The sequence below is a fragment of the Castor canadensis genome, chromosome 4 (genome assembly GCF_047511655.1).
Source record: "Castor canadensis chromosome 4, mCasCan1.hap1v2, whole genome shotgun sequence".
In the NCBI taxonomy this organism is placed as follows: domain Eukaryota; kingdom Metazoa; phylum Chordata; class Mammalia; order Rodentia; family Castoridae; genus Castor; species Castor canadensis.
The window spans coordinates 128,591,823-128,607,741 of NC_133389.1; the positions used below are offsets into that span (position 1 = coordinate 128,591,823).

Consider the following 15,919-nt stretch of genomic DNA (forward strand, 5'->3'; position numbering starts at 1 on the left):
TTCCAATGTAGTAAAGGTAATTGCTGCATTTACTGCTCATGTCATGTTGATGTATGATCATGTATCAAAGGTCATCCTTCGGTACTCATACATTATCAAATTTGAAAGCACAATATTTGATTCTGACCAACCTTTAAACTGCCCACAATGTGTATGAAAAATAAATGGGAGTTTTGCTTTGTTTTTTGTTTTTTTTTTAAATGAACCTGTGTTTCGGAAGCAGAAGGGTCAAGAAGCCAGTGGCAAGGTTAGATGTCAGCACTATGAATCTCATACTGTCTTATCTTATCAATGAGGTCTAGTACAATGATTACATGTGAAAATTGCTGTACTAATGAAGACAAAGATCTGAAAAATTAAATAGCACAGGTCCTCTGACAGAGGGCAGTACCTGGTGGACAATAATGCAGAAATAAGGACATAAATCACTCTTAGGAGACAATAAAACCTATACTACACAAACTGAATTGTTTACATGTCTATGAAAGGCGCTGTTAGAAACACAAGTGTGGCCACCATACCTCTTGCTATTCATTTGGACTGCAGTAGCTTGAAATTCAGCTCCTTTATCTGAAGGCAGCTTATCTAGTTCCACTCTCTCTCCTTTCAGCTCCACATACTCAACACTACTGTGCTGACACACAATTAAGTACTTGTGTGCTACCCTGATCTAAAAGGAGTACTGGACAATCGTGCTGAGTTCAAACTATTGCTTATAATTGTTTGCTGGGGCGACAAATTGGTCTTATCAGAATCTGCTAAAACCTAAACAGCTACTGCTCTCTCCTTTGTGGTTAGAGGATGGGGAGAGAGGAAAAGGAAAAAATTCCTTATTTTTTCAGTAGGACTGTAAAATAAGTAAAACTTAAATTCACCAAGCCAAATTACAAGAGATTGTCTTATCAGAAAGATTACAAAAATGCAAAAAGAATCCAGGTCTTCAAAAACAAAACAAACAAATAAAAAAACTTGTGTTGAGAAGGAACCAGAAGAACACATAACATCCAACCAAAACAGGTTTCAAGCATAAATAATTTTATTTCAGTCTATACTTAGTTTATTTTATAAAATCCGTACCACCCAATTCTGAAGATTCATGTATTCTTTGGCTATGTCAACACATAATTGAGAATACAAATTCATTCCAAATATATTTGATCCCTTTCCAATGCCAGGAAAAGATTTTTTACAAAGCAAATCACTATAAATTTTTTTAATGTGGCATCTCCTAGTAGAGAGGGAAAGCCTTTAGAATTCTTATTGACAGTAAGACATAAGTAGTCAGTTTCACTTTTAGAAAAACAAACAATGAATAACATAGCTTATAGAATATACATTAGCATGCTATCATTATACTTTCCATGCATAGTATACTTTCTTTTTTTAAGTACCCAGCTTCACAATCTGAATTTTTATAGTGTATATCCTGAAAAAGGAAATATTCTCAAGTTTTATTACATGCATGTGTGTATGTCTATCCAAGCCCTATCAGGTACAGATGTCAAAAAAAAGCAGCAACTTAAGCCAGAAAGTTCCTAAGTTAATACTGGTCCTAATATCAAAAGGGTCAGAAATGAGACAGAGTAAAAATCAATATAAAAAAAGTTATTTATAAAAGTATTTGTATATCATGGGAAGCAAAATATGGAAGCAGGGAATGTCTTGTTAAACCCAATTTATTTTATGAGCAATTCAGAAACCCTACCCAAATAGTGGACTTAAGGTGAGGGTAGAGCTCCTCTAGCTCAATTCATTCATGTTATTTAGCATCTCCCATATCAGGCAGCAAGAACTCAAAAATGAATCAGTTTCATATTCTTGAATTTTAAGCTAGTCCTTCTTTCTAGTCCCAATTCTGTTATTTATATGAGTTTCAGGTAGTGGCACACCAACCCTGTTATTGACCAAGTCAAGTCCATCACTCATTTATAGTTTGAATCTACTCTAATTATTCATGTAGAAGTTCCCATGACAGGTTTTAGTTTGGTTTGGTTTTGCATTATTTTGTTTAAGATCGAGAAGGAGAAAATAATTGAAAAACATGGTCTATCTACAATGTTCACAGAGAAATGAGGGAAGCAGACACAAATAAGAAGAGGTCAGGAGACTACCAGTTACATATGAACACAAAAGCAAGTAAATGCTTAGGAAAGCTAACGAAGATGTTACCTCAGAAGAGTACAGGTAGAGCCAGGTCTTGAAGAAATAACAGTTTAACAAGAGCAGCATATTAAAGAGCAGTGCATGTCATCTCTCAGAAGTATGAAATACTCATCTGTGACCATGGCATAAGGGAGAGCAGTGGGAAATAGGCTGGAAAAGTGATTAAAATTCTGAAGGGCATCTTTGCAAGCTGTGTAAGGAGTCTGCTATGCACAAATCAGTATTTTTGTGTGTGTGTTTTAGAAAGCTCCAACTTCAACGTGGACAATAGATCCCCAGTAAGAGAATCTTGTTGGAATTTACCTAAATTGTAAGGAACAAGTTACTTGGTCCTTCCCCTGCCTGGTAATTCAAACACTTTGAGATTTGCAAAATTCCCTATGCCACAAAAGTCTGCATATCAATATTTCCCATTCTGTGTGTTTTACATGTTCATCTCTTTGACAAATATTACCTTTCTTCTATATACTAGACACAGGGAATATGACAGTGAGCAAAAACCAGGTATGGTCCTGCTTTCAAGAAACTTATAGTTTCTTGAAAGAATTGCAAGAGGAGGGTGTGTGAGTGAATTCTGACAAGTCTGAGATTACAAAGAGTCCCAGAGTTCCCTGAAGAAATAACATTTAAGATAGCACGGAATATGAGAAACCAAAAAAAGCTCAGCCTATTTCTTTCAGCTACCAATGGAGAGTGCTCATGGATAATAAAAATAGTAAGAACTTAAAGATTCTAGGTTCAGATTCTGTTTACAACATCCGAATTTAATCTCTGCTTGACCAGACTCTCTCACAGTGACATAGTCGCTAGAGAACTGTAAGAGAATGTAGGAGGTAATATCTAGAGCACAGTGCCTGACTAAGAGCAGGTATCCAATAATGTTCACTGAACATCCTACTTTCTTCACCTTTCTAAATCAGGTTTAGATAAAATATTTATTTTCATGAAAATAAATTATTACTCCCAGTTTTCCTAAATCAAGTGCCAGAGAGCTGGTAAAAGTCTTTGGCACCTAGATTTTTGGCCTATTTTCACAGAATCCTGGACCGAGGATTTAAAAATCTAACTTATGAAGAAGATTTTTGAGAATACTTTTGAATCTTTCCAGAGTACTTCCAACTTCTATCCATTTTGATGCCAAAGAAAATGGGGAAAGTATAAATACTCTAAAAAATACAAAAAAGAGAAAATTTAATTTTAAAAAAGCATAAAATATAGAACTATATAATTACATATTTTCTTCTCTTAAAGTCTACCAGTAGTATAGGTCACTTATAGTAGGAGCTCTGAGGAGAAAGAATGGAAAATTAAATGGAATCAAAGTTTCATGCAAAGGTAAACTAATCAAGAGTAACTGAAGAGGACAACTATCCAATAAATTCAGCAATTTTAAAAAGGTATTTAAAAGTAATATTAAAATAGAAAATGTAAATTAGGTTATGAGGAGGAAAGAAATTAGGCTGAGACAAATTAGTAATTTATAGATTGATACAATTCAGTATATATTCATTTTAATTTTTGTTTTCTAACACATAAACTTATCTATACTATTTATCTGTCTAAATTCAGAGCTGGGATATATTTACTTATTGACCAGTAATACTGACATACTTAGAAATTTAATAAACTTGAAACAAGTCAAATTATAAAACTTAAGACTTAGCATCATCAATTCACAACCTATCTCTACCTTGGTTCACCTTTACTTAGTGTTAAATTATTTTAATGGCTCTTTAGGAGTTTGCTAAATATATCTACATTTCTTCTCTAATTTTTACAATAAAGTTATGTCAGATATACATTTTCTCCCAGTTTTCTAAAGCAGTTCTATTCTGCATGATCATTTCAAAATATCTATCCTCCCCATTCTTTGAAATGTCAATTGATCTGCACACAATTCCAAGAGGCAATAGTGTAAGAAAAACTTGACAGTTAAGTAGTTACTGTCAGCAGAAAATAGAAGCAAACATGTTAAATCTTAAAGTAATCTTAAACTCTAACACCAATATTAAGAGGCAGAATAAAATTGGTGGTTCAATACAAATCATCCTGTCAGATTGACTTCTGAGTTCTGTGGCTTGGCTCAGATGTACATTATTCCCTGTGACTTAAAGATGATAATCATTCAGCATTTTTTAATCTCAGCACACAATATTTAATGAAAATCATACAACCACGTGCCAGTGGCTCACATCTGCAATCCTAGCTACTCAGGAGGCAGAGATCAGGAGGATCACAGTCCAAAGCCAGCCCAGGCAAAATAGTTTGCGAGACCCTGTCTCAAAAAAAAATCACAAAAAGGGCTTGTTAGAGTGGCTCAAGATGTAGGCCCTGAATTTAAATCTCAGTACCACTAAAAAAAAATTATACAATCAGAATCTTTTTCTTTCATTCATTTATGTTCTCCATAGCAATAATGAATGTGTTAAATGCATACAAGGAGAACATGGTGAGAATAAAAAGGGCTAGGTGTGGTAGCACATGCCTGTAATCCCAGCTGTGCAGGAAGTAGAAATAAGGAGAATCACAGTCTGAGCCAGGCATCATGCAAAAATAAACTAAAAGCAAGAAGGGCTGAGGGTATGCTCAAATAGTAGAGTACTTGCCTAGCAAGCTTAAGGCTATAAGCTTAAATCTATTACAATAAATAAATAAATAGATAAATAAAATAGAAAAAAAGTCATAGCTTATCAAGTACCAAAATTTCCAAACTTGGGTTCTAACTGGAACTAATCCAATTTAATGATTTGTTGAGTGCCCCCATATTTATGTGAACAGGATAGCTCAGGCAGAGGAAGGCTAGGAGATTAGGAAAAACTTCCCATATGCAGCACAGAAAATACACAAAGTGTGGGGCAGGTGTGTGGATGTAGATGTGTATAGAGGAGATGGTGGTTACTTAGTGGTAGTGCAAAACAATGCCAAAGGAGCCATTCAGGGCTTTGTAGGCCATATTCTTACCTCTGACCTTATCCCCCAATGAAGAATTATTGCCTAAGCAAGTGGTGTGAAGCTGCAGCACACAAAATAGACATCAAGTGGGCAAGACTGGAGACAGAAACCTGTTATTAAGGCCGCATTGGTAACCTGAGGTGATGGAGGCATGAATTAGAGGGCAGTATGATGACAAGCGTAAGTCCTCTGGGAGTTGGAGTATAGTTCAATGGTAAGCATGTGCTTAGCATCCATGAGATCCTAGGTCCAACCCTCAGCACCAAAAGTTAGTAAGGCATCCAAAGTCACTTGCTTACTTCAAATCTCAGATTTTCCACTTACCAGGTGTACAACTTTGAGAAAAGTTGCTTATTTTTCGTGAAAGCTGCTTATTCTCTTTGCACCTCAATTTTCTCTCCTATAATCCAGAAATAAAGTTTCACATGACTGTGGCCAAAGAATAAATAAAATTACATATATATTACACACACACACACACATATAATAGCATGTTAGCAGTTAGCATATTACCTGACAGAATAAGAATGTAAATGTTTATTATCATTATTAATACAATGTAATGGGATGGAGAAATGAGAATACATATATGATGTAAGAGAAAGCCAAGCATAGTAGTACACACCTGTAATCCCAGCACTCAGGAGGCTAAGTCAGAAAGATCTCTTAGTTTGAGGCCAGCCTGGGCTACAGAACAAGACCCAGTCTCCAGGGAAAAAAACAGGGGGGAGGGCAGTTTAGAAAAATAAAGTCTGACAGTTTGGAATTGACAGTTTGGATATAAGGAAAAGGAATGAGTGTACAGACTCTATTTTCTGGCTTAAATAGTGATGCTATCTGATGAGATAAGAGACATAGAAAGTTTGAAGATAGTATTCACTTTTAAATATACTGATCCAGAGACATGGCAGTAGGTGGGTAAATATATAGCTATGAAGAAAAGGAAACAGACCGAGGCTAAAGATCTGACACTCAAATAGACAGATGGTAATTAAATTCATGGCACTGATGAGAACTCCTAGAGAAAGAATATGCAGAGTGAATAACTGCAATAAGTAGGACACAGGGAACACGAACATTTACAGGATGGGCAGAGGATGACAGGTCTGCAAAGGACACTGATAGTAAAAGGACAGGGAAGAAAACAGTAGCATGATAGGTTGAGAGCCAAAAGGGGAAAAAAAACATTTCAGAGAGCACCCAGCAATGTCAGTCTACCAAGTTAAGAACTGAGTTTTCTCTGGATGGAGCAACAGTTATTCCTTCACATAAACGTGTCAAGTATTGTGCTAGGTTCTCAAGATAAAGGTGAAAGAAAAATTTGTTTTGAAGACATTTAGTGAGAAAACAAATAAAATACAAATTGTGATGGGGATGGTGAGTAAAGACAGAATTACATGATAGGAGAGTAAAAGGCAGAGACCAGCTTCAGATAGGGAGAGCATCTCCCTGAAGAGGAAAAAATTAAGCTAAGACCTAAAGCAGAAAAGGGCTGAGTATGGCCAGAGCAGGGAAACAAGGAGGCCTGCGTGACTACCCTATAAGCATGGGTATGGGAAGGAGAAAAGCTAACCCTTGTTTGCAGATCACACTGAGAGCATAATGTGAAGAGTTTAAATAATACCCAGATGAGCAGTCATAAATAGAGAAGATCACTCTGGCTAGGAGTACTTAATAGTTTGGTTTTCCTCATTTATACTAGTCTTAATAATTAGAAATGGAATATTTTACTATCTTCCAACCATTGACTGTTTGTTAAAATGTTATCAGAATGGACTCTTCTATTTTAAGATACTACACAATCATAAGCACATTATCTTTTGTATTAATTTTACTAAAACCCCTTTTTTAACCTTATTTCATGTTTTTTTCAGTTATTTCTCAAAATATTTGTTTCTACCATTAATTTCTAATTCTCCAAGGTACTCATTTTGTAGCAATATACATTAGAATTTGAATGTTTTATAACAAGACTGTGCAAGATATTAGTAAGCTGTTTTGTCAAAAACACTGGTGAAATTCTCTTTTTTAAAGATTATATTCCAGGGCTGGTGGAGTGGCTCAAGTGGTAGGGCACCTGCCTAGCAAGCATGAGGCCCTGAGTTCAAACTCCAGTACCACCAAAAAAATAAAAAAAAAAAAGTAAAATTAAAGATTATATTCCAGTTTCCAATCTAATTATATACATACATATGACAATGAAAAGTAGAAGCAGAAAACTTTGATTTCATTCTGAACAGTTCAATTGCATGTTCATATTCTTTTTTAATTTTCTTATTTGCCAGAGGAAGAATTTATGACTCTTCTATTATTTCATAAGGATGTCAATAATGAATGCTACCATTTAGATTAATATCTATTTAGATTAATATCTAGTAATTAACCAGGCAAGTGAGCTAGGCACATTATATAAATTATTTTTAATCACCCCAATACATCTCAAAAACAGGTATTATTCTTCCCATTTTACAGATGAGAAAATACTTGCCCAAAACTGCTGAGCTGGAATTTAAGTCCAATTTCACAAGCTTGAAAACTGAGCCACTACACCAAGATGCCTCAAGACCTAAACAGATTGAGTTCTTTCAAAGTATGTATCAGATATGGGATAGTAAGTTGAAAAATAAATTTTAAATTATACAAAATTTTTTATCAATTTTAATAATCTGTGTACAATTAAAATATTAGGCAGATGTACTATTCTTATGTGTTCCCCACTTTGGCATAATAAGGACACCAGAATAGATCATCACACTGTATTTTCAGGTTCAAGGATTACCATTCTAGGTCACAAAATTTTCCCACTTGCTCCTTAGTATACATATTTAACCCAGTGAACTATAAGCAATTAACTGCCTATTCTCACAAAACATATTCATTTTTCAAAGTTAAAACTACAAATGGCCTAAGGTGTTTCTGAATCAGAAAAACCTAACTTCTGATTAGAACCACTAAATATCATCATTTCTCTGAACTTAAAAGGCAACAAATCTAAATAAAGGCATTATAATTTGCTCTAAGCTGATTTTATAGATTTATCATACTGAGAGCTCTTTCTACTAAGATTTTTCAAATAGCCAAGTTATCCACCAAGGTACAATTTGAAGAAATCTAGATATTTAACAAAAAGAAATTGCTGTCAGATCATCTTTATTTTCCTTAACAAAACACACACAGCAGCACAAAACTCACTTATATACCATTATTTTACAAGTATAAATAATACTAAGAATTCAAGTACAGTCAAGTGCAGGTATATTTCCTGTATGTTAATATGTAAACATAAACTAATTATATACATCATGTGCCTTTGGCCCAGCTACAAAATAAAAGACATCAAAAGCAACACTGCACTTGACTGTTCAATTGCATTCTTATTGAGAATTCGTACCAATGCCTATGTAGTTACAGTTATAACTTTCAATATTACTCAATGTAAACACCTAAATAGATATTACCTCCCCACTGGCAAATATCTCAAGAGTTAAAATTCTATCTGTTCTTAATGATAAAGTATTCAAAATCTTAATTGTATTTCAGTCCTTAAACACTATTAGGGAACTTATTCCTAACCAAAGTCCTTCCTATGTCAAAATAGGTATTCTTTACAGGTAATACATATAGAAAAAAAATGCTCTTTTTTTGAACTTTTAGGATGAATAAAATATCTATAAGCTATCTAAATTGTGTGGATCCTTGTACATTAAAAAGGATCTTGCTTTTGGTTTTAATATCCAGTAGATATAACCTTGACATACGGAAATTGCTAAGTAATCTGAATTGAAATGTTATCAAACACATACTTAGAAGGGCAAAAAAATAGTTTTAAGTACCAAAAAAGCAATAACTGACATCAAGAAGACTACAAATATCCAGTTGAAGGCACGTGGAAGCATTTACTACTTTGTCATCAAAGATTCTCCACTTAGTTCAAGATTAGGAATAGAATCAGCTCTGGGAACTGTTGACTTGGCTTCACTTCTTGAAGTTTCCTCATTCTCAGTCTCTTCTTGTTTCTCCTCTGATTCCTCTGAGCCAGATGCTTTTTCAATTACTTGGTTTGTCTGCTCTGGATCTGGTATTTTGTCATGTGTCTGCTCTGTACTATTATCAAGAACATCTTGTTCTTCTAAAGATTCTGAAAAGATAAAGGTTTAAGACTTCAGAAATACCCAAATGTTAAATAAAACTGCTAAATAAGGCAAATAAAAGATAAGCACACACACTTACACACACAGGTATGCACAGGCAGACTACGAAACAGTTAATAGCCTGAAAAATCTTTTAAAATATATCCTTAACTCTACAGCATATCACTTATGGCTTAGAATGACTAAAGAAAAAAAATTATTTGAAGGATATAAATCCATAACTATTCTTTTTCATATTTTCATAGAAAGCAAGCTTCTAAAGACACATTTGTAAATTTAATGTCCAAAATTCAAAGTCCCAACAGAATTATGTACCATAAGACTATGGTCGAGCAAACAAAACATATATATTAACTCCCAGGTTATGTTTCCTGAAGGAATTGTCTCCCTTGTACCCAAGCCATCCTGGAAGCAATGTGTACATGTGTACCTATGTGTTTAGGCAGTGCTTTCCCTTGTGTACATTTCCATTATTCAAGGACTGGGGAAATCAAGATCCAACTTCTCCAAAAAAGTCTCCCCTCTCTGCAAGACAAGTCCTCACTTCTTTAGACCTCTGGGTAAGAATATGCTATATACCTAGTGTGCTAAGAAAAGGAATGGTCTTTTTCATGCTATCTCCATAGTTAAGAGTCTTAGTCTCTATCTGAAAATTTACTACCTTTACTATCTTTTTGAGTTTTATTAAATCTAAATCCTTTAATAACTTAGTAACAATTTTATTAAAATAAATTGCCTTTACCACTTTCAATTTTAAATACAATGGAGGAGGAAATGATAAAAAGCAGAGAAGTTTTGAGTTACCCAATCTCCAAATCAAAGATAAAAAATTTAGCTTTAAGGTATTTTTTGTTTTTGTAATAAACAGTAATTAATATTCCTGCTAGGAAAAATATGGCTAAAACACATCAACTGAGCAAAGCAGATTTTCTACCCTCATAGAAGATTCCTTATGACATACTACAAATGTTACTAATTGAAAAACCTATAAAGAAGGTTTATAGTTTTGCAAAAAAAAAAATGTGTGTTTTATATGTGAACACATTAGCATGGAGGTCTTAGAAACTCACAGTTTTACCATTCCGGTTTTAATAAACACAAATTATCTATTTCTCACACATTTTTGCTAGGACTTTGTAAATATTCAAAAAGTTAATTCCTTAAACAGATACCCAAGTCTCTGAATTATAGAATTAATTACAAATTCTACAGTTAGGGACGCCTATTCAATGAGGTGTTACTGTATGAAAATTTCATATGATCACAAAAGTAGCGGGGCATGTTCATAAGTCGTATTTGTGACAAATGTCATAAAAATCCTACTTGTGTCTCAATATAGAATATGGTGCATTGCTGCACCACATGGAATCTTAACAAAAATCCAAGGTAGAAAGGCTGTAAGTCATCTGAGTTTTGTTATTTGAATGTTTCAGGGCAGAAAGGAAAAGCAGAAAGGGCAAATTAAACTCTATGGATATGTACAAATCATTCCTGCTACAAAAGCAGGCAAGTTCTGTGGAAAACTTTAGGAGCGGCCAAGCATTTGTAATTCTACCCTCACAATTTATCCACAATAGAATTTTAAGAGTCACGGTTTTCCACAATTCTCTGGCCATAAAGCAATACTTTCTTGGCAAGAACTTTATAATTTGCTTAGTAAGCCTTCTGAGACAAAGCAATAAAGACACACACACACACACACACACACACACACACACACACACACACACACACACACACACACACACACCCCTACACACATACACCCCTCAGAATCTAAGGCACAACTCACAAATATCCATGTTTAAGTAAACATGGTCCTCTCTCTTTCTGACCCATACTCTGACAGATTACTTCAATACTGTACTGACAGAGAGGTACCAAAGTTCAAGGTTTATCATATAAAAGTTTTATGATATTACTAGCTTCAGAAACATTTTATAGTCAAAACCAATTTTAAAATTCTGTGTTCTGCAGTTAATACAAAGAACTACAATAGTAAAATTTTTAATGTCTATAATATATGAATTCAAAGAAATATGTTACCATAATTAGAAAACATAACACAGTCAATATTGTATTTCAGAGAAGATATAGAAGACTGAAAACTGGTGAAATGATAGTGAGAACTTGAAAATAATCAAAGCACCTTTTCTTCCCTTGAGTTGATTTGCAGAAAAACATTCTTAATGCAATAATACTATTTAAAAAACTGGTATATGACATGCCTATAATGCAGACATCGGCTAGTCTAAATGAGATAGTATTTGATGTTTAGAGGCCAATTTCATTTTGTACAAAATCAAACAAGTTCTAAATGAGCTAGGTATAAAAGACTAACAGAGAATTACATAACAATTTTATAACTAAACCTCAGAGTTTTATAATAAAGGTATTCAATGTACTATCTCAAAAAGTACTTATTTCTATGGGAGAATATAATTTGCCTATTCTAATAAAAGTAATTTTTCTGTGAAGATGCAATTTAAAATACTTTGGTAGTATAAAATATATTTCAGAAGATGTTAATACTTGGCCATACAATACTAAAAAAGAAACCAGCTTTTGTGTTCACACTAAATAAACAGGCCTATTCTCCCCTGAATGGCCCAGTTTAACAGTCAAAACAGTTACCTGAATGACCTAGTTCTAAACGTAAGAAAAAATTTTAAATCAATTTGAGCATCTATAATGCCAATAAAATATACTACAATGTGAGAAAACAAAAATGATACGTGGGATTTATTTTCCCACTCCTACTCCTTCACCTCCACCTTAACACATTATGAGAAACAGGTTTTTTCTACCAAAACAACTGGCAACCAGTTTGGCCTCAACTCAGACAACTCAAACTCATAAAACTGTAACAGTATAATGAATACCACTGTCTCATCTATGAGCCACACACATGTAAAAATATACAAGCACTTCACCTTACCTTTAGGACTTTATCCTAGCTCTTGAAAGAATGATTTTGTAAGAAAATTTAAAAATGATCTAATGAAACAACATCATTTTTTTGCCTTGCCAACATATCAGTGTTCACTATTATGTGTCCACTATAAACTTACCCAAAGAACATCGTTAAATTAAAATTGATAATTTCTTTGAACTCACAGGTTTTTAAACAAGGCAGTTTTTCCAAGATTTTCCTGCCTTAAGGAAAAGAGCCAACTTATACTTAAGGAACAAAGACATGAATTTCACCCCAATTCAACCTAATAACTCAATGAATAAAGTTAAATTGTAACCACTTAGGAAGAAATAGCTAGACTTCAACACACAGAGTCACAGAATACAATTTAATTATTTGCTATTGATGAACAAATCAATTAGCAATGATCTACATCTAAACTATTAGAGGTAAAAGTGTGTTAGAAAAAAGAGTCAAATGATCAAAAAAATACCCATACCTAAAACAAGCTTGTAACAATGTATTACAGGGAAAGTTTACCTCTCCATAAACAAATAAACAAGCATTGTGGATCTGATAAGTACACAGAATTCAAAATTTTCATGATCAAATTAATTTCCTAAAGCATAACAAAAATTCTAAAAACAGAATTTTGTCTCATTCAACAAATCCTAATTATAGCAGTATTTTGTATGTAATAAAGTAGGTAGAAATTAGATTACCAAGACAAATTTCATCTTAAAAATTTTACTTAAATATTTTTGCCAGTACTGGTTAGACACCATGAGTTTTATTATTAATGAGTTCTTTCCAGTTGAATGAAAGCTATTTTCTATTAAAATAATAGAAAAAGCACAACTGAGCAATGAAAACACAATATTATATTTTAAACCTGCAGACAAAAAAAAAATCACAGTACTAGTATAGTAATAATATAGAAACCTATACTGCAAGGATTACTATGTCTAATTAAAAGAGTGCTATATGTCAGGTATTTTGGAAAGGATTTTTTTGAGACTGGCCTACAGAGTCCTCCTTGACTCAGCCTCCCAAGCTCTAGGATTACAGGCATGCACCATTACAGGCCCAGCTTGAAAGTACATTTTTATTTTAAAGGCAAAACTGATAAAGCAGTTTAATGTCTCTTATTCAAGTATTACCACAGTATCATTTAATCATAAAAGAAAGTGAGAAGTCTAACAGCAGTTCATTTTTCAGTATACCATATCTAGTATGATCTTAGATACAACATCCATATCCCTTATTTATTTTTCTCTGTTACCTACAGCATCTGGATACACGGTTCTAGGGAGAAAAAAATTCTAGGGGTTTAAATTAGCAATTAGTGTGAGAAATTTCTCTTAGATCTCTTTGATGAAAACTTTCCAAAATTCTGTATGTTGTGAAGAGTGGTCCAGAAATTTTAAAAGCCTTCTGTCTCATCCTAAGTGCAAAATCTTCTAATATCAGAATCCAGACAATAACTTATTTTAAAGTCTTGTGTCATTGACTGGAAAAAAAGTTTCTTCTATGACCTCTAGATTAAATATATAATGATATTTATATATCATTATTAATGACATTGTTGAAAGAAAAGTTCAGATGAAAGTTACCTTTTGAATACATCTGTAAATTCAATAAACCTAATCTGTGCAGTTCCTGATGCTGTCAAGAAGGTTTTCAATGTTTAAAAATGTAAAAATTAAAAGCTTTTGTCCAATCTTCAATGTTCTACACCATTGAAGAACTTAGAAATCAGAAATCTAAGTTCCCAGCTACATTGCCTGTTAGCACAGAGTAGATGATTGAGATGACATGATCTTATTTAATAGTTCAATTTTATCATAGGGGTACACCACTGGCGTTCAAAACAAATGCAGCTTCATCTGTTCATCAGAAATACTTCCCAACATTTACTAAGAGTCCAGCTTGGAATTGATAACTGTATTAGAGTGTGGCAATAGAAGTCTTGGAGAAAAGTTTCAGTCTTCTAGACGGCCAAAGAAGTAAAAGGTGTTCATGGCCACTGTGATGATCCAAAGAGAAGTATGAAAAAAAAACTATTCTAGAAACACCTTTAGCCAAAAGAATTGTTGCTTCAGGTTTTAGCACTATGGAGTCATCATACCCTACCTCAAGTTTCGTCTTCACCTATTTACATTACCTTACTGGGGCTGAGTTTGAGCCAGTTAGACGTCATATCGGAGATTTCAGACAGAAAATGAGACATCTGGGGTATTGCGCCGCCTAGATTAGATGAGAAGGAAAGGTATAGCTGGGTGTTGTTTGCTAACTATCACATCTTGACCTTAGCAGAAGAAATAAAGCACAGGACTCATTATCAAGATTTTTATTTTGCTGGATGCTTTTTCTCTTTTTTAATCCCAACTATTGACTTTCGAATATTCACATTGGCTTTCATAAGCAAGGCTGCTCATAGAAAGGGCTTCAATTTTTCCTCTAGGTATCTTCAGTATGAAATTCTTTAATTCTCAGTTCCAAAAGGCTGCAATGCCAAGGCAGATGGTTTGCATGTGACAGCATGCAGCTCAGAGCATGACTTTAAGCAAAAGAAAAAAATGTGACAGTGTTTAGAGTTGATGCTGCAGACTTGGTGAAGACGAATGCATTCATTCAGTGTTGGAAGTACACAGGCCTCTGTCATAGCTATACGTATTCAAATCCATTTTTATATGTTAGTAAGACAAAAGCCAAGCCCAATTCAACACATGTAGTTTAGGTTCATTCTTCAAATCCTTAAAAAATTCTCTATCTCATACTAAATGATATTTAAAAATTCACTGCTTTAGAATATTCTTAAAGAAATTTTTGTAATACTTAATGTTTTTACAAAGAAAAAATCAAATACATACAAATGACAATTCCTAAAAATTAAAGGGAAGAATACTGAATGCTAAATAAAATTATGTGAGCTAAACTTCAAATACCATTTTTTTTCCCCTATACCAGGCATAGCACCAAAAAACCATGGACTGGGTCATAATCTTAGCAATCTTCATAATCTACGACTGATTAACAAAGAACTCCTAACCATGTAATAACAGCAAGAAACAGTTGGCAATTAATAATCAAATCTATTATCTCATCTTTTCATGAAACTTTCCTCAAGAATTCCTAAAATAAAAAGAAATTCCTAAAACAGAAATGCAAGATGAATTATAAAACACAAGTTCTGATAAATTGTTTCTGTAAAATAAAGCTGATTTCACATAACAGGCAATGTTAAATTCATGGACCCCACTCTATAAATTGTTTCTAAAAGGAATACACTCCTATTAATATTGCCATCGATAAAATGCCAAGATGACTTTCCAGTTCCAAAGTTTCCTGTTTTCTGGTAGTTTACACCAATTCAAGTGGTAGATACATATCTGTTTTATCAATGTTTATTATAAATCTTCTAAGTATTTTGTCTTTATAAAGAGCTGCTTCATAATTCTAATAATCTGCTTCACTTAAATTAAAAATTGATTCCATGAAAACATTACTAGTCAAATCTTCCAACAGGTTATACAAGCACTCACTCCAGAAACAATGTTTATCTAGTTGGTGCTAAATGCTGCTTTTCACAAAATAATCTGCATTTTTAAAAATTGAAACACCTCATACCAATCACACGAGACCATCAGAGCAATAGCTGAAGTACATGCTGCAAAATCTGACAAAATTATTCCCTTGTTATTTATAAGCATTATGTCTTTATTATTGTTCAACAGCA

At 33.5% G+C, this 15,919-nt stretch overlaps 1 protein-coding gene across 4 annotated transcripts in view; it reads right to left on the reverse strand.

Moving 5' to 3' along the window:
- Positions 1–535: 535 nt before the first annotated feature.
- The window catches only part of Lnpk (lunapark, ER junction formation factor), a 62,766-nt gene continuing 47,382 nt past the window's right edge, over positions 536–15,919 (reverse strand). Inside the window, exon 10 of one of the 4 annotated variants that reach the window (XM_074071141.1) lies at positions 536–9,253. In XM_074071141.1, the coding sequence (XP_073927242.1) occupies positions 9,015–9,253 (239 nt within the window). In that variant the 3' untranslated portion in view covers positions 536–9,014. The other 3 variants (XM_020184337.2, XM_020184336.2, XM_074071140.1) reach the window with 3 other exon arrangements.